The sequence below is a fragment of the Anguilla rostrata genome, chromosome 19, assembly GCF_018555375.3.
Source record: "Anguilla rostrata isolate EN2019 chromosome 19, ASM1855537v3, whole genome shotgun sequence".
NCBI lineage: Eukaryota > Metazoa > Chordata > Actinopteri > Anguilliformes > Anguillidae > Anguilla > Anguilla rostrata.
In genome coordinates, this window is record NC_057951.1 from 2,807,107 (window position 1) to 2,824,888 (window position 17,782).

Sequence of the window (17,782 nt, forward strand, 5' to 3'; positions counted from 1 at the left end):
TTCACAATACTGTAATACATTATTTGTACATCAGTCCACAAACACATCAATACATCCTTTATCATTCGGTGATAAGTTTGTATACTAATGTGCAATTTTATGTGGTTTCTCCTCATTACCTTTTTTTCATTGGAGAAAATATTTTTACGTTCAAATATTTAGAAATAGAACAACTATTTACAACGAAGGATCAGAGTGTACTGTAGAGTGGCTGACCGGGAAGCACAAATCTACACTGGAAGAAATGACTCCATGAAACAATACTGAATTATTATTATATTATCAAGCTTTCGTCCTTGATGTACGGTAGCTGCGATTGAGATGTAATTATGCCATTTTTAAAGTTACTGGAGCGAAAGTAACTAATTTTGCTCACTTTCTGAGTTTTTATGAAGCTGAGTTCTTCCCAGCTTGTAGGAGGACCTTCAGTTGCCCTCCAGAATTAAAAAAAAGATAATCATTTTCAATAGCTGAATGGTGTAATCAGTTAGAATGAGCAATCAATGATGGTGAAGACTGCTTCTGATAATTTACCGAAGACAAGCCTGGAAGGTGACTCCAGCCCAATCAGGCATTAAGTGCACGATGACTAATTGGGCTCAGAAGGAGGTAGTGCAAGTCTGCACCAGTATTTGTTTTTTTGTACACAAAAAGTTATTTTCATTTTATATCTTCAAATTTCAACTTTGGTTTCAATTCGCTTTGGCTTGAATAGTTCTATTTCCACAAGTCCAGCTGTTTGTAATTTAAAATTTGAATATTTACGTGAGAAGCGAATCTGTTCTTGAATGTTACATTACATTACAGGCATTTAGCAGACGCTCTTATCCAGAGTGACTTACACAACTTTTTACATAGCATTTTACATTGTGTCCATTTATACAGCTGGATATATACTGAAGCAATTTCGGTTAAGTACCTTGCTCGAGGGTACAACGGCAGTGTCCTACCCGGGAATCGAACCTGCGACCTTTCGGTTACAAGTCTAGTTCCTTACCCACTGTGCTACACTCCCTCCTATGTTTTCAGTGTTAACATTGCTTTTGTCTTTTCCCGGTCTTTCAGAAAGAGTGGCTCTGTCTGAACTGTCAGACGCAGCGGGCCCTGGCAGGACAGCTGGGGGACATGGGCAGTATGCCCCCTCCGATGCCCGTGCCGACGAAACCGCCGCCGGCAGCCGGCACGCCCAAGAGCCAGCCTTCCCCCGCCAAGCAGCCGACCGCACCGGTCGTCGCGGCGTCCGCCCCGCCCAAACCTGCGCCCGGCCAACCAAAGACAGACCCGGCCAAGGCTGCCGCCCCGGCCCAGACCGTTCAGGCCCCTCCTCCTGAGAAGGGAGCAGCAAGGGCGGCCGCGGGCGACCACGCGCCACCACAGAAGCCCGGCGTGGCAGAAAGGCAGAAAGAGAACAGTGAAGTTGGAGTGGTAGAGACAGAAGAGAAGAAAATGATGGCGGAAGCAACCAATCAGCAGGTAGCTCCAGAACCGGATACCAAATCAGACACAGAGACTGACAAGATAGAGGCTGTGTATGCTTCACCAGAGGTTATGCATGTAGCCTCATCACCTGCAGATAGGACACAAGAAGTTAGCACCCCAAAATTCAAAGAAGAGTATCCATTGCCAGACACTTCTGAACATATAGAGGACATGTCTGTCCTACCAGAACAAACAGAACATGCCATATTATCATCCCCAGGTTGTACACAAGAAGTTACCTCTCCTAAGGTTTTAGGACAGAACTTATTCCCATACACAGAGTCTAAAAACAGAAAGGATGATCTTGTCCCACCAGAACAGGAAGTAGAGCATGCCATCACATCCTCCCCAGATAATATGCAAGGAGATATCATTTCTAATGTTGTAGAGGAGAGCTCATTGCTTTATACAGTGTCTGAAAAGATTGAGGATGTTTCTGTCCCACTAGAACAGGAAGTAGAGCATGCCATCACATCCTCCCCAGATAATATGCAAGACGTTATCATTGCTAATGTTGTAGAGGAGAACTCATTGCTTGATGCAGTGTCTGAAAAGATAGAGGATGTTTCTGTCCCATCGGAACAGGAAGTAGAGTATGCCATCTCATCCTCCCCAGATAATATCCAAGGAGATATCATTTCTAATGTTGTAGAGAGAACTCATTGCTGATGCAGTGTCTGAAAAGATAGAGGATGCTTCTGTCCACAGAACAGGAAGTAGAGCATGTCATCACATCCTCCCAGATAATATGCAGATGTTATCATTGCTAATGTTGTAGAGGAGAACTCATTGCTTGATACAGTGTCTGAAAGATAGAGGATGCTTCTGTCCACTAGAACAGGAAGTAGAGCATGCCATCACATCCTCCCCAGATAATATGCAAGACGTTATCATGCTAATGTTGTAGAGGAGAACTCATTGCTTGATGCAGTGTCTGAAAAGATAGAGGATGTTTCTGTCCCATCGGAACAGGAAGTAGAGTATGCCATCTCATCCTCCCCAGATAATATCCAAGGAGATATCATTTCTAATGTTGTAGAGGAGAACTCATTGCTTGATGCAGTGTCTGAAAAGATAGAGGATGCTTCTGTCCCACCAGAACAGGAAGTAGAGCATGTCATCACATCCTCCCCAGATAATATGCAAGATGTTATCATTGCTAATGTTGTAGAGGAGAACTCATTGCTTGATACAGTGTCTGAAAAGATAGAGGATGCTTCTGTCCCACTAGAACAGGAAGTAGAGCATGCCATCACATCCTCCCCAGATAATATGCAAGACGTTATCATTGCTAATGTTGTAGAGGAGAACTCATTGCTTGATGCAGTGTCTGAAAAGATAGAGGATGCTTCTGTCCCACCAGAACAGGAAGTAGAGCATGTCATCACATCCTCCCCAGATAATATGCAAGATGTTATCATTGCTAATGTTGTAGAGGAGAACTCATTGCTTGATGCAGTGTCTGAAAAGATAGAGGATGCTTCTGTCCCACCAGAACAGGAAGTAGAGCATGTCATCACATCCTCCCCAGATAATATCCAAGGAGATATCAGTTCTAATGTTGTAGAGGAGAACTCATTGCTTGATACAGTGTCTGAAAAGATAGAGGATGCTTCTGTCCCACTAGAACAGGAAGTAGAGCATGCCATCACATCCTCCCCAGATAATATGCAAGACGTTATCATTGCTAATGTTGTAGAGGAGAACTCATTGCTTGATGCAGTGTCTGAAAAGATGGAGGATGTTTCTGTCCCACAAGAACAGGAAGTAGAACATGCTGTCCCCTTGCTCCCAGATAATATGCAAGAAGACATTACCCATCTTAAATGTGAAGAGAACTCATTGCCAGAAGGAGAGTTGGAAAACATAGAGGATGTTGTTGTTGTACCAGAACCAGAAGTAGAAAATGGTACACCCTCCCCAACCGATAGTTTGCAAGACTTAATAGCTACAGTTGTAGAAGAGGACACACTCTTAGAAAACATTTCTTCTCTCCTGGAAAAAGAATTAGAGAATGCAACCATATCGCCCACAGATAGCACTCTAGAAGAAGTTAGCAATCCTAAAGTTTTAGCAGACAATTCTTTGCCTGACCGGGTGTGTGAACATGTAGAGGATGTTTCTGTCCCAGCTGAGCAAGAAATGGTGCATGCCATTCCATCTTCTTCAGTTAGTACAGAAGGAGAAGTTAGCAGTCCTAAAGGTTTAGAAGAGAAACCATTGCCCGAACCACAAGAGAAGGAGCTTGAACTTGGTGAAGTACAGCCATTGAAAATGTCAACTGAAGTTGATGCAGTAGAACGAGTAAGTCTTTAGTAGTTTAGCAAATAAAGCCTAGTGGCTTAGTAGCTTAGCGACATTAGCCTTTAGACATTAGACGGTAGCCTGGAAGCAGAATGTGGTCTATGCCGAATCACACTGTAGCTACATCATTGTGGTACTTTGCCCACAGAAATATAAAGCCACAAATTCTGAAGTATGATGTGATAATATTATGCTGCGTACTTCATAATATAAGGGTTATTAAATGTATAAATGGATTTAGTACTAGTATCTTTCTGTGGTTACTGTTACTAAATCAATTAGTACATTTAATAAATTTCATGTTAATTAAATGTATAATTAATTTGCAATTGTGCTTAATTGTATCATGAAACAGTAAAAAATATTTCAAATTTTCTTTTTTACAGGAGAAAGGAGGTAAATCTGACACCTCGGGTTCTTCACAACAGAAGAGTCCTCAAGGCTTAAGCGACACAGGGTACTCATCTGAAGGTATCTCAGGGTCACTGGGCGAAATTCCCTCAGTTGTTCCAATAATGGAGAAAGAGCCATTGATTGAATCTGTCCAAAAGGATACTGTCAAACAAGACACAAGTCCGACAAGTCCCTCGGACCTAGCCAAGCTGGAGAGTACAATGCTTCCAATATTAGAAGCTCAGACATTCAGGACTAGGAAGGAAGATCCCTGCAGCACTTACGAAGCAGAGACCGAGCGACACAGGAAAAAAACATTACCAGTTTCCTCTGAATCGTATAGTTCAGGAGAAGAAGCGCTTCAAACTGCCCGAGAGACGGATACATCTTTTGCGAAGGAGCCCGCTGGCGACTCTGTTGCCAGGAAGGAACGCAAGAAACTGCACGTGCTCACGGAAGCGGCGCCGGGGAGGAGGCAGCACTTCGACTCGGTTGACGACAGCAGCGAGAGCGAGCCGTCGCCCCAGCTGCAGAGGAGAAGGAGACTCAGCACCACGTCGTCCAGCAGTGAGGACTACAAAAAAGATAGTCCATGTTCCGGAGATGAGGAGGAGTTCATCCGGAAACAGATCATGGGGATGACTGCAGACGAGGAGCCGTCGCCCTCAGATGAGGATAGTTACGTGCACGAGCAGATCAGGGAACAGGAGCAGCAACGTGAAGAAGAGGAGAGAAAAAGCGAAGAGAAAAGTGCATCCGAGAAATTACAACCTCTCGTCAGAAAGGGCAGCGTTGGTCAGGAGGATGAGTCTACAAGACATCACTTACTGCCAGAGACCGAGGTGCCAGAGACCAAAACAGCGAGTCTAGAGGACCGGGAAAGCTTAAGTGAAGCCGAAGGCATGCGACACTTCAAGCCAATTGAGCTCAACAGTAAAGCCGCAGCTCTCGAGCGGCAGGCTACAGACGACGGGGACCAAGAAGTGGAGAGCCTCACTGAATCACCTGACGACAGGTCGAGGGGCGAGGGGTCGTCCAGTGTGCATGCATCTAGCTTCACGCCAGGGACGTCCCCCACCTCAGTGTCCTCGCTAGACGAGGACAGCGACAGCAGCCCAAGCCGCAAGAGGATGACCAGCGAGGGGAAGCACAGGAAATCCCGGCACAGACAGCACGGCCAGATGCTCCCAACCATCGAGGACTCGTCTGAAGAGGAGGAGATGCGAGAGGAAGAGGACCTTCTCAGGGAACAGGAAATGCAGCGGGAGATTGATCACCAGCAGGGGAAGAAGGGGAAAAAATCAAAGAGAGACAAAGAGGAGCTGCGGGCCCAGAGGAGACGAGAATATCCGAAAACACCACCAAGCAATCTCTCTCCTATTGAGGATGCCTCGCCGACAGAAGAGCTGCGCCAGGCTGCGGAGATGGAAGAGCTCCACAAATCCTCTTGCTCGGACTACTCTCCAAGCATTGAGTCTGAACCAGAGGGGTTTGAGACAAGCCTCAGCCCTCTTGCGCAGAAAGACGACCAGCTGTCGACATCAACTTCAGCCTATTCTCCAACTGACGAGCCACCCGTGACCAAAGATACAACACAGAAAGTTTTAAAGAGCGCAGATGAAGCTTACGAGGAGCTAATGCAGAAAGCTAAAACTCTTGAAGGTGAGGAGATGGAACCACCACCGGAGATAGAACCACTTTACAGTGGCATGGTAATCGAAGACTACATGTATGAGTCATTAATTGAAGAGCAGGGCACTTTGGCAGAATGTGTGGCTGAGCAGCAAGACTCCAGCAAGATCTCGATTCAGCAGCCCTTGAAGAAACTCAGATCACCAGATGAAGTGTATGAAGATATGATGCAGAAAAGGAAAGAAATTATGCAAAAAGGACAGGAACTTCAACAAACACGGTCAATAAATGAAACTCCTGTGCTTGAGACAGTTTGCCCACCTGCTGTTTACGAAACTTGTTATGTTCCCATGCCTGCAAGTGACACAGCTTCCCCAGGAAAGGATGGAAAACCACTTTTAGATGCTGAGGCAGCATATGAGGAATTAATGAAACAGCAAAGAATGAATCGTACACACGGAAGCAGCCCAACCCAGCCGGTCTCTAATCAACATGATTCACCAGAGGTGATTGTGATTCCCTCAGGGGCTGCTGTTGAAGAGGTTCAAGAAGAATCCATAGTGTCAATTCCAGTTATTGTTCAAGAGCCTAGTGTTGAGACATCGATTGTTTCTTCTGATGCTGTAATCCACAGATCCCTCTATCCCATTCCTGACCTGAAAATTACGCAGTGTTCCTCCGGGGAAGAGGACATTGAAGAAGAGAACAGTTTTGATCAAGAAGAGGAGCCAGTTTCTTCATCCGACATTCCACAAGCCAGTCAAACTGTAATCAAAGAACAGCCATCACCTGAAAGCTCTGTACCTACAGCAGAACCAGGAGATGGTGCTGCTGACCAAGAACTAATATCAGTTGTTAGTGAAGTTCCACAGCCACAGGAGACTCCAGCTCCTGCTCCTACTCCAACTCCAGCCAAGGCTTCTGTTGCTTCTCCAGCTCCAACTCCTTCTCCACCTCCAGCTGCAGCTCCAACTCCTGCTCCAGCTCCACCTCCAGCTGCAGCTCCAACTCCTGCTCCAGCTCCACCTCCAGCTGCAGTTCCAACTCGTGCTCCAGCTCCACCTCCAGCTGCAGCTCCAAGCCCTGCTCCACTTCCAGCTGCAGCTCCAACTCCTGCTCCAGCTCAACCTCCAGCTGTAGCTATAACTCCTTCTCCACCTCCAGCTGCAGCTCCAACTCGTGCTCCAGCTCCACCTCCAGCTGCAGCTCCAAGCCCTGCTCCACCTCCAGCTGCAGCTCCAACTCCTGCTCCAGCTCAACCTCCAGCTGTAGCTCCAAGTCCTGCTCCACCTCCAGCTGCAGCTCCACGTCCTGCTCCACCTCCAGCTGCAGCTCCAAGCCCTGCTCCAGCTCCACCTCCAGCTCCAACTCCTGCTCCAGCTCTACCTTCAGCTCCAACTCCTGCTCCAGCTCAACCTCCAGCTGTAGCTAAAACTCCTGCTCCACCTCCAGCTGCAGCGCCAAGACCTGCTCCACCTTCAGCTGCAGCTCCAAGTCCTGCTCCAGCTCCAGCTGCAGCTTCAACTCCTGCTCCAGCTCAACCTCCAGCTGTAGCTATAACTCCTGCTGCAGCTCCAACTCCTGCTCCACCTCCAGCTGCAGCTCCACCTCCAAGTCCTGCTCCACCTCCAGCTGCAGCTCCAAGCCCTGCTCCACCTCCAGCTACTGCTCCATCACCAACTCCACCTCCAGCTGCAGCTCCACCTCCTGCTACTGCTACAACTCCAGCTACTGCTCCACCTCCAGCTGTAACTCCAGCCATAGCATCTGCTCCAACACCAGCACTAACTCAAAGCCCAGCTCTTATTTCAAAGCCTGTGTCAGTTGTTAATGAAGTTCCACAGCCTAAAGCAACTCTGGAGTCGGTTGTAAATGCTTCAACTCTGGTTTCTGAACAAACATCTTTTGTTTGTGATATTCCAGAGCCACGACACAGTCCAGTTGAGATCGTAACCACATCTCCCATCTCAGTAACTTCAACTCCAGTTTCAACTCCAGATAAAATTTCTGCTGTGTCTGACATTCAGCAGTCAAGGCCTGTTCCAGATCAAGGTCCTGTGCAAGTTTCAGCTCAAGCCTCTTGTTCGGTTCCAAGGTCAGAGCCAGTTGCAGTACCAGTCCCTGTTTTAGTTCCAACTCTTCCTGAAGCTGCAGTCACCTCAGATACAGATTCAGAGTCAATTTCTGTTGTTTGTGAAGTTCCACTGAGAGAGGTTACTGTAGATATAATAACAGCACCAGTTGCACCTCCAGTTCCAGTTCCAGAACCAGTCTCAGCTCCAATCACTGTCAGGGTTCCGAGTACAGAACCAGTTTCAACTCCAGTCCATGTTTCAGTTCTGATTCCAGAGCCAGTTCCTGTCATGGTTCAGGTTCCAGGACCTGTTTCAGTTCCAGTTCATGTTTCAGCTCCAGTTCCAGGACCAGTTTCAGCTGCACTTCCTCTCATTGTCCCAACTGCACAAACAGTACCAGCTCAAATCCCTGCCCCAGTTTCAGTATCAGAACCAGTTTCACCTCCAGTCCATGTTGCAGTTCCAATTCCAGAACCAGATGCAGTTCCCGAACCAGTTTCAGCTGCAGTCCCTGTCATTATCCCAACTGCACAAACAGTACCAGCTCAAATCCCTGCTCCAGTTTCAGTATCAGAACCAGTTTCAGCTTCAGTCCATGTTGCAGTTCCAATTCCAGAACCAGATGCAGTTCCCGAACCAGTTTCAGCTGCAGTCCCTGTCATTATCCCAACTGGACAAACAGTATCACCTCAAATCCCTGCTCCAGTTTCAGTATCAGAACCAGTTTCAGCTCCAGTCCATGTTGCAGTTCCAATTCCAGAACCAGATGCAGTTCCCGAACCAGTTTCAGCTGCCCTTCCTGTCATTATCCCAACTGCACAAACAGTATCAGCTCAAATCCCTGCTCCAGTTGTCATTCCAGAACCAGCTTCATTTCCAGTCTCTGCTATGGGTCAAACTGCCGAATCAGTTTCAGCTCCAGCTATTGTTTCAGCCACACCTCCCGCCTCTGTTTCAGAACCTTCTCCAGTTCCCCCAGCTGAAATCATAGCACCCTGTCCCCCACCACAGCCACCTTTGACTACATCAATCACTTTGCCACAAACAGTTACAAAAATCCCAGTGGCAGTGGCTATCCCATATGTTGCCCCAGCAAGTTCCATGACATCAACACCCTCCCTGCCTATAGAAACTGTGGTTGTGGACATCCAACCTAAGATGGAGGATTCCCTCCTGTCTCAGTTTTCAGTTTCTGAGACATCTGTTACTCTGCCTTTACCAGTGACTGTTTCAAGTATAATCTCTGCTGCACCAGTAGCTCTCTCTGTTTCCCCACCTGAAATGCAGACTGCTCAAGGACATGTGGTTATTTCAGTGCCTAGCGTAGATAGTATTTCTGTGATTGCCCACGCAACACAAGATATAGTGGCCAGTGCTGTATCAGTGGCAGCTGCTTGTCCTGTGATTGAAGCTACAAGTCAGATCAGTTCGACACTTCCTCCTCTTAGTTCATTTTCAGACTCTACACCTACTGCTGTTGTGAGTGTTCCACCAATACCTACTTTACCTCAATATGCTCCTGTTGTGTCTAGTGTAGTATCCGCCACTGTTTCAGCCAGTGTCTCTACAACTCAGCCACTAACATCTGCCCCACAAGTACCCCCCAAACCTCTAGCCCTGCTCAGAACCTCATCTCAGGAAAAGGTGGACGTATCTATCATAGCTTGTCCCCCTCCACCTCCACCGCCTCCACCCTTACCCCCTCCTACCCTACCTAAACCAGCCCTCTACCCACAGAAGCCTCCATTCGGCACCCCTCAGGTATTTTCATCTGCTGCGGCAGTGCCTGTTTCAACAACGATGACAGCGGCTCAAGTAACAGTAACGACCACAGGCCCAACAGCAGTAAAGATTTCGACAGGCCCTACTTACAAGCCGACCGTACCCCCTCCCGTACCGCCAAAACCTGCAACCATTCCCGCTGGTTTGATTTTCAGTCACAAACCAGGGGAAACTGTGAGACCTCCGGTTGCTCCAAAGCCAGTCGCAGCCCAGCAGATGATCACAGTGTCGCAGGCAGGACCTGTAGCCCCAGTACGTACCAGTGACATGACCCTGAATCTGAGCGCACTTCCAGAATGCAGGCTGAGTGCCACATCACCCAGATCTCCTTTGTCCCCCAGATACGCCAGCTCTCTCCATGAAACGTATGTGGTCATCACGTTACCATCGGAGCCTGGTACTCCTATCGAAGGCATTGTGACCCAAGCTCCCACAAGTCCAGCTGCAGTGTCCCCATCGAAACAGCAGCCACAGTCGGCCCCTGCAGCCCCAGTAGCTTTCACTCAGTATACAAAATCAGTGGAGAGCCAAGAAATACAGGGATCGGAGAAAGTTCTTTCGAGCATGAGTCATGTCTATTCCTCCATTTCGACTGCAGCGCAGCCCGCTGAAACTCTGCCCAGCCTTGTCGCCCAGGTCGTAACCACGGAGGTCCAAAGAACCACGGTGTCTGTTGTCCGTGAAAGACTGCCTGGGACGCCCCCGTCTCCGGCAACAAGAGCAGACAGCGTTGCCATCGCTATTCCCCCAGAAACTGCAAAAATCCCGCCAAAACCGAAAGAGAATGGGAGGATGTACTACTCTTCAGATGTTGTCGATCTTCGAACCTTGAGGCTCAATGTCGAAATGACTGATAAAGGGTTGGATCTATCTGCCCCGAATTCAAGACGACAGTCTTTCTCCAGCGACAGCAGTGGGCGCCAGACAAGTGCAGTGCAGCCAGCAGTGGTGAATCTCAGTGCGGAGTCCGTGCCGGCTCCAACTCTGTCTGTAGTGACCGATAGCATTACCATTGTTACTTGTACAGCCACAATAGCTTACAATAATGGCGCCGCTGATAGGCCGCTGGATCTTGGACATGTCGGGTCTACGTCAATGCCTCTTCAGCTCACAACATCCAGGCCATTTGAGCCAGTTTCCCAGATAATATACAGAGCTTTAGATTCCCAGCCCACACCTGTTTCCAATGCAGATGCCCCCATTAATCTGTCATTTGGGGCCATGACAAATTTGGAACATCTGGGGGCACCTGTGACAGTTGCCCCAGCCAGCCTAACCAATGGCATCAGTCTTCCTTCACGTGTAGAGGCGGGGCTAGTTGGGGCCATAGACCTGACCACGTCAAAGCCTCTTGAAACTATGGTTGCTGGCGATGGGTCTAATTCAGCTGTGGTAAGCAGCATCATTGAAGACGACGGCAAGCCCGTGGACCTTACAGCCGGGAGACGTGTTATTTGCTGTGACGTGGTGTACAGTCTTCCTTTTGTAGGGAGCTGTGGAACACAGCAGCCGCCAATCGCGCTATCCGAAGACCACCTTGGCTACAAAGATGATGGTTATCAGTACGATCACACCGGCACCTGTGGTACTAAGGGTTCCGAGGGCGCGGCACCCTCCATCTCTGAAAATAATTTAGGAGAGTCTGGGTTATTGTTCTGCGAAAACAAAAACGGTTATGGCTATCCGAATGGAGCCACGGAGGGTGCAGTGGACTTGACTGCTGGGAAGATGTCCGCAGGTCAGTATGAGGGGATGGCGGCGGATCTGTCTTTGAAATACCCTTTTGAATTGCTGCCACTCATCCCTGGTTGATACCTGTGACTCTTTTGAATTTTTTTCTTTTTGTGTTGTGTCTATTTTGTCTATTTTGAAAATGAATCAGTGTATGCGTTGGTATCAATGTAATTTTTGTTTTCCTTTTTTCTTTTTTCCTTTTTGTACACAGATGCGTGCATGTGCCTGCGTGTTATTCCACAGTGTTTTGGCTTTGCTTCCTGCTAACTACACAACGCTGGAGGTTTTTTTTTTTCTTTTTCTTTTTTTGCATGCTTTCTGATTTATTTTCTTTCCTCTGGATGGGCATGGTTTTTCAGTCACAGTCTACAGTTGTACATATGTCATATTTTAAGGACTGAGGTATATTTGTGAACCTTTGCAGGTGAAATTATGGACTACTCAAGCAAGGGTGCAGGAGCCTATTCTGGAATGACCATTCCTCAATATTCCCAAGCCAGAATCACTCCTACTGTGGGAACACACTTTGGTGTAAATAGTGTCCTCAGGTCCTCAAATGGGGTGGTGTACTCTTCCATAGCCGCACCAGTTCCATCCACATATGCAATCACTACCCAGCCAGGATCACTATTTAGTACAACATACAACGCCTTGCCAGGAATGCACGCTCATGACACTGTGCCAGCAGCACCTCTGAAAGACCAGACCCTTTCACAATCCTACAGTTTCTTACCCACTGCAGCCTCAGTGCAAGAACAAGCTGTCAGCCAAGAGATGGGCGGGATGTCTGCGGCGTTCCCCCAGCTGATTCCCACCGGGACGTCACTCCACGACGCGTACACGGACGCGTCGCTGGAGGCCATAGCTGCGTCGCTGGAGGCCTTGGCCTCTCCGCTGATGGCGGACGACGCGCAGCAGCAGTACCAGATGGAGCGAGACTTCCTGGAGCTGGAGAAGATGAAGCAGTTCCGACTGGCCGAGGAGCTGGAGTGGGAGCGGCTGGAGATCCAGAGGTTCCGCGAGCACGAGCAGCTGCTCGTCCAGAAGGAGCTGGAGGAGCTGCAGTCAATGAAGCAGCAGCTCCTCTTCCAGCAGGAGGAGGAGCACCAGGCCCACCTGCTGATGCAGCAGGAGACCTACGCCCAGCAGCAGCTCCAGCTGGAGCAGATCCAGCAGCTCCAGCAACAACTCCAGCAGCAGCTGGAGGAGCAGAAAATGAGACACTTGTACCCATACGGCTATGAACCTTCGGAAGGAGGTTCACTCACTGGCTCCGAGCAGGTGCCCCTGGACCAGCAGTACGTAGCGGGAGATAACGGGCAGTACTGGCCGGTGCAGGACGACGCCACCACGTCATCCTCAGCCACCGGCCTCGAACTGCAGCAAAACACCACCTGGTACACGGTTCCCACGGAGGGAGTCGCCCACTACATCACCAGCTTGCCAAGCTCAATCGAGACACCGCAGAACGAGAACCAAAGGCATCTGCAGGTCGCCCAAAGGGCGACCACAGTTCCCAACAAGAAGATCGTGGACAGCGGGGTTCAGACCGACGAGGAGGATGGCACGGAGAAGGCCTACTCCGGACGGAAGAGGAGGAACAAGAAGAGCGTGGACTCCAGTGTCCAGACGGACGATGAGGACCAGGATGACTGGGATATCCCCGCGAGGAGCAGGCGTAGGTCACGCTCCAGCAAGCAGGGATCCAAGGTCTCCAGCATCGCCATCCAGACTGTTGCCGAGATCTCAGTGCAGACGGATCCTTCCGGAACTATCAAAAGGCCATCGGTCAAGGCTCAGTTTGACACCAAGCTGGAGATCGGAAGGCACGGCTCCTCGTTAGAAAGGACCTACAGAGGAGGCAGTGCAACCTGCCAGGCAGACGCGAGCTCTGGCACGTCGTCTCCCGAGAAGGACAGGAGGCGGCCCACCCCCTTAGAGATCGGCTACAGCACCCACCTGAAGGCTGACTCCTCCCTCCAAGTCGCGCCTTCCCCTCCCAAGTCCCCCAAAGTGCTGTACTCGCCCATCTCGCCCCTGTCCCCGAGCAAATCGATAGAAAGAGCACAATATGATAAATCCGTCGGGGAAGTGAGCCCCCAGAAAATGTCGACTGCGGATCCGTCTAAGCCCCCCCAAGGTCCCCGGACGCTGAAGGCCACGCAACGCTCCCAGAGTCCTGCAGAGGAGAGGGCTGGGCCCGGTTTCCAGTACGCCGACGTTTACTCAGTGAGTACCTTTCAGTATCATCAGTGTGTGGATTCTGTGACGTTACGTTAAAAATGGTTAAAAGTGTGAATAATTCCCTAGCATACAACTGCTGTACAAAACAACGTGATGTGTGTTAGGCTTATTATTATTGTTGTTATTGTTACATTCATATATTATTCAATTGAATTTACAAGAACAACATGTAATAGCCGTCTTCGTTTTCAGACTGCACACACTTGAACTTTTATTAAGCTCTGAATGCACCACCGTTTTCTGCCAGTGCTACATCACGCCTACCTCCCTTCTGGTTTAACAGGCAGAATGGGTGTGGAAATGTTCTTGCAAAGTCTTGCCTCTCGCAGTTAAGACAGTCAGATTGGGTTTAAAACCTCAGCTTCACGTCTCCGAAGTCCGGGCTGAAGTAACTCAAGTGTGTCTGATACTGTCTTGAGATAAAAAAAAATCAAGGAAAGTTCAGGTAACTCAATGTGACGTTCTAAATCGAAGCTTCACTGAAATATGTTTATGGCCTTACTTCTTTTTCTGATGAATATAGGATCCCATTTATCTCTGCGTGCACACGGTCCACTGACTCAATACATCTTGTACATCTAGTACATACATCCAGCCATTTCAAAAAATATATGGCTTTCATCTATAGGTTTTCTGTGCACTCACCGTGAATGTTACTTTGCTTAACACTGTCAGCATTTTTCAGGGTAACACCTCTGCTGATCAGATATTCCCTTTTAAATATAGGTCATTATTGTTGGGTGCTTTAAGTGTACTCCTAAGGAAACTTAAGGATTTTTTATTCCTCTTTTTTGTGTACCTTCTGCAGTTGTTCTTATATTCTTTTTTAACTGTTGTAGTGCAGTGAGAGGTGTTTCACAGTCTTTTTAAACAGACATTGATGTTTCACATTTTTGTAGATGAATTTGCTTTTAATTTACTTTTTTAATTATTAAATTGTCACTGTTCGAAAGCACAGGAATTGGATGATGATGTTACAACAGCAGCAATTTATTTGGTTATTTGAAAAATTCTATGCATACTCATCATACACAGGGCCCACATGTAGTATTAAACAAAGTTACTTTTTTTAAACAAAGTTGCTTTCTGTCATTACAGCCATTTGCGTATTACTGTTAATGACATTGTCATAATGGTCAATTGATGCTGTTCACTTGTTGGCATTTAATTATATTATATATCAAACCCTGGGGATTGTGTGAGAATGGAGAAAATTAATGTTGCTTTTAGAGTTTGGAAAAAGCTTCACACAGCTGGAGAGAAATGGAGGATATTGTCTGATTTTCCATTATGGTGACCCTCTCTGGTCATGTAGAAATCAGTTTTCGGCCCGAATGATTTTGAGTTTGGAGCAAGTTTCTCCTACATATAAACAACAACAAAAAAAAAACAATTGCTGAGCTTCAAGGAAATTCATTCCCAAGACATATGGGATTTCATTAAAATTTTTTACCCTTATAAAAGTATCTTATAGGTAACTTTCAATGCTAATTATTTGGAATACTTTATCATCATCTATGAATCAGGCAAGGGTGAAGCAGTTTCTGTTTTGCTAAATATTTCTGCTTTATCTTAATTGTGTTTTTACTTTATCAGTAAAACACATTAGCAAAAATGAATATACTTTAAGAAATATAAACTGATAAAATGGCCCAGGAATCATTCCTGTTCTTGTTAGATGAGCTAAATATTTATTATTAATTAAATGTTATGTTTAATTCCCTGCAGACCATCAGCATTTGAAAATCAAAATGAAAATGTGTGTTTGAAAAAACAAACACAGTTTAATTCTATCCATTAAAATGACAGTTTGAGAAACTTCTCCGGGGACTTAAGCAATAGTTTCTCAGGGCTCTTGTTTTTCAGAGGAACGGTTCAGTCTGGCTCTCATGTCTTTTCTTCCTTCGCTCAGAGCAAAGGTTCGCAGAGCAGCACTCCGTCGGGCTCTCAGAAGAAAGTGAAACGCACCCTCCCGAACCCCCCGCCGGAGGACGACGCCGCCGGCGGCCAATCGGGATACAGCACGGGCTCCGCCCGCCGGCGCCTGTGCAGGAACACCACCATCGCCCGGGCCAAGATCCTGCAGGACATCGACCGGGAGCTGGACCTGGTGGAGCGGGAGTCCTCCAAGCTCCGCAAGAAGCAGGCCGAGCTGGACGAGGAGGAGAAGGAGATCGACGCCAAGCTGCGCTACCTGGAGATGGGCATCAACCGGAGGAAGGAGGCCCTGCTGAAGGAGAGGGAGAAGCGGGAGAGGGCCTACCTGCAGGGCGTGGCCGAGGAGCGGGACTACATGTCCGACAGCGAGGTCAGCAACATCCGGGAGCCCCGGGGCGGGAACGGGCACGGGCGCGAGCGGCCCAGGACGGCGCCGCAGTCCGAGCTCAACCAGTTCATCCCGCCGCACACCCAGAACGAGGCCCGGTACGGCCAGTCGGAGGGGCCCTACGCCCAGTACCCCTATGCCCCGCAGACCCAGGCCGCTGCAACGCAGTACTCCCAGCAGACCCTGTACCAGCCCTCCCTCTACCACCAGCAGGTGTCCCCGTACCAGTCCCAGTCCGTCTACTCCTCGGTGCCCACTCTCTCTTACCCGCAGAGCTCCCACCAGCCGTCCCAGCAGCAGGGCTACCAGCACTCCTCCCAAATGCTCCTCCTGCAGCAGAAGGCCCGGCAGGCCACTCTGTCCGACCTGGAGCCCAAGATCACCACCAACTACGAGGTCATCCGCAGCCAGCCCCTCATGATGGGCTCTTCCTCGGCCGACCCCGGCTACGGCATGGCGCACCTGGGCGGGGGCAAGTACGGCGGGCTGGACCTGAGGCTGGGCCTGGAGGAGCGGGGCAGCATGGCCAGCAGCCCCATGTCCAGCATCTCGGCCGACTCCTTCTACGCCGACATCGACCACCACAGGAACTACGTCCTCATCGACGACATCGGCGAGCTCACCAAGGGCTCGGCGGGGCTCTCCTCCGGCTTCTCCATCCCGGACAAGGACCTGGCCAAGGCCGACCGGCTCCTGCGGGCCGCCGAGGTGCGACGCGCGGCCGAGGTGGCGGACTTCCTGGGGCCCTTGCAGACGTCGTCCAGGCTCCACCCCTACGGCAAGGGAGAGGAGGACTCCATGGAGGAGCCCTACGAGCTGAAGCTGCTCAAGCAGCAGATCAAGCAGGAGTTCCGGCGGGGCGCCGAGGGGCTGGACCACCTGACCGGCCTGCCGCACTACTACCCCAGCGAGAGCGGCTACAGGCACTTCCCCAAGGCGGAGAAGTACAGCATCGGCAGGCTGACCCTGGAGAAGCAGGCGGCCAAGCAGCTCCCCGCCTCCGTGCTCTACCAGAAACAGGCCAAGCACAAAAAGGCCCTGATGGACCCCAAGGTCACCAAGTTCTCCCCCATCCAAGAGAGCCGAGACCTGGAGCCGGACTACGGCAGCTACCTGGGGTCCAGCGCCTCCTCGGTCAGCGCGCTGTCCTCCAGGGCGAGGCTGCTGCAGGATGAAATCACCTTCGGCCTGAGGAAGAACATCGCCGAGCAGCAGAAGTACCTGGGCTCCACCCTGGGGGCCAACCTGGCCCACTCCCTGAACCTGGGCCAGACGCTCAACCTGGGCCCGACCGTGCGCTCCTCCCTGGTGGACGACGGCACGTACCCCAGCGGCAGCAGGTCCAGGCCCTCCTCCAGGCCCTCCTCCGTCTACGGCCTCGACCTCTCCATCAAGAGGGATGCGTCCAGCTCCTCCCTGAGGCTGAAGCCGGACGGGGAGCCCCTGGACGCCTCCTTCGGCGCGGCCCCCGCGACGGCGAGAGTCAAGCCGACCAGCCTCCCCATCAGCCAGAGCCGGGGGCGCATCCCGATCGTGGCGCAGAACTCCGAGGAGGAGAGCCCCCTGAGTCCCGTGGGCCAGCCCATGGGCATGGCGCGGGCGTCCGCCGGGCCCCTCCCGCCCATATCTGCGGACTCCAGGGACCAGTTTGGCTCCAGCCACTCCCTCCCTGAGGTCCAGCAGCATATGCGAGAGGAGTCCCGGACCCGCGGGACCTACGACCGGGACGTCGCCTTCATGATGGACGACCTGCAGGGGGCGATGTCGGACAGCGAAGGTAACCTGAGCCCCGGTGCTCCCCTCCCCCCCCGCT

At 50.0% G+C, this 17,782-nt stretch overlaps 1 protein-coding gene across 1 annotated transcript in view; it reads left to right on the top strand.

The window, feature by feature from the left end:
- The window catches only part of LOC135246029 (protein piccolo-like), a 118,953-nt gene that overhangs the window by 37,633 nt on the left and 63,538 nt on the right, over nucleotides 1–17,782 (top strand). The window contains exons 5-9 of the mRNA XM_064319521.1: nucleotides 1,066–2,127; nucleotides 2,389–3,783; nucleotides 4,170–11,403; nucleotides 11,824–13,628; nucleotides 15,556–17,746. Of these exons, the coding sequence (XP_064175591.1) occupies nucleotides 1,066–2,127; nucleotides 2,389–3,783; nucleotides 4,170–11,403; nucleotides 11,824–13,628; nucleotides 15,556–17,746 (13,687 nt within the window). The remainder of the gene's footprint in view (nucleotides 1–1,065; nucleotides 2,128–2,388; nucleotides 3,784–4,169; nucleotides 11,404–11,823; nucleotides 13,629–15,555; nucleotides 17,747–17,782) is intronic.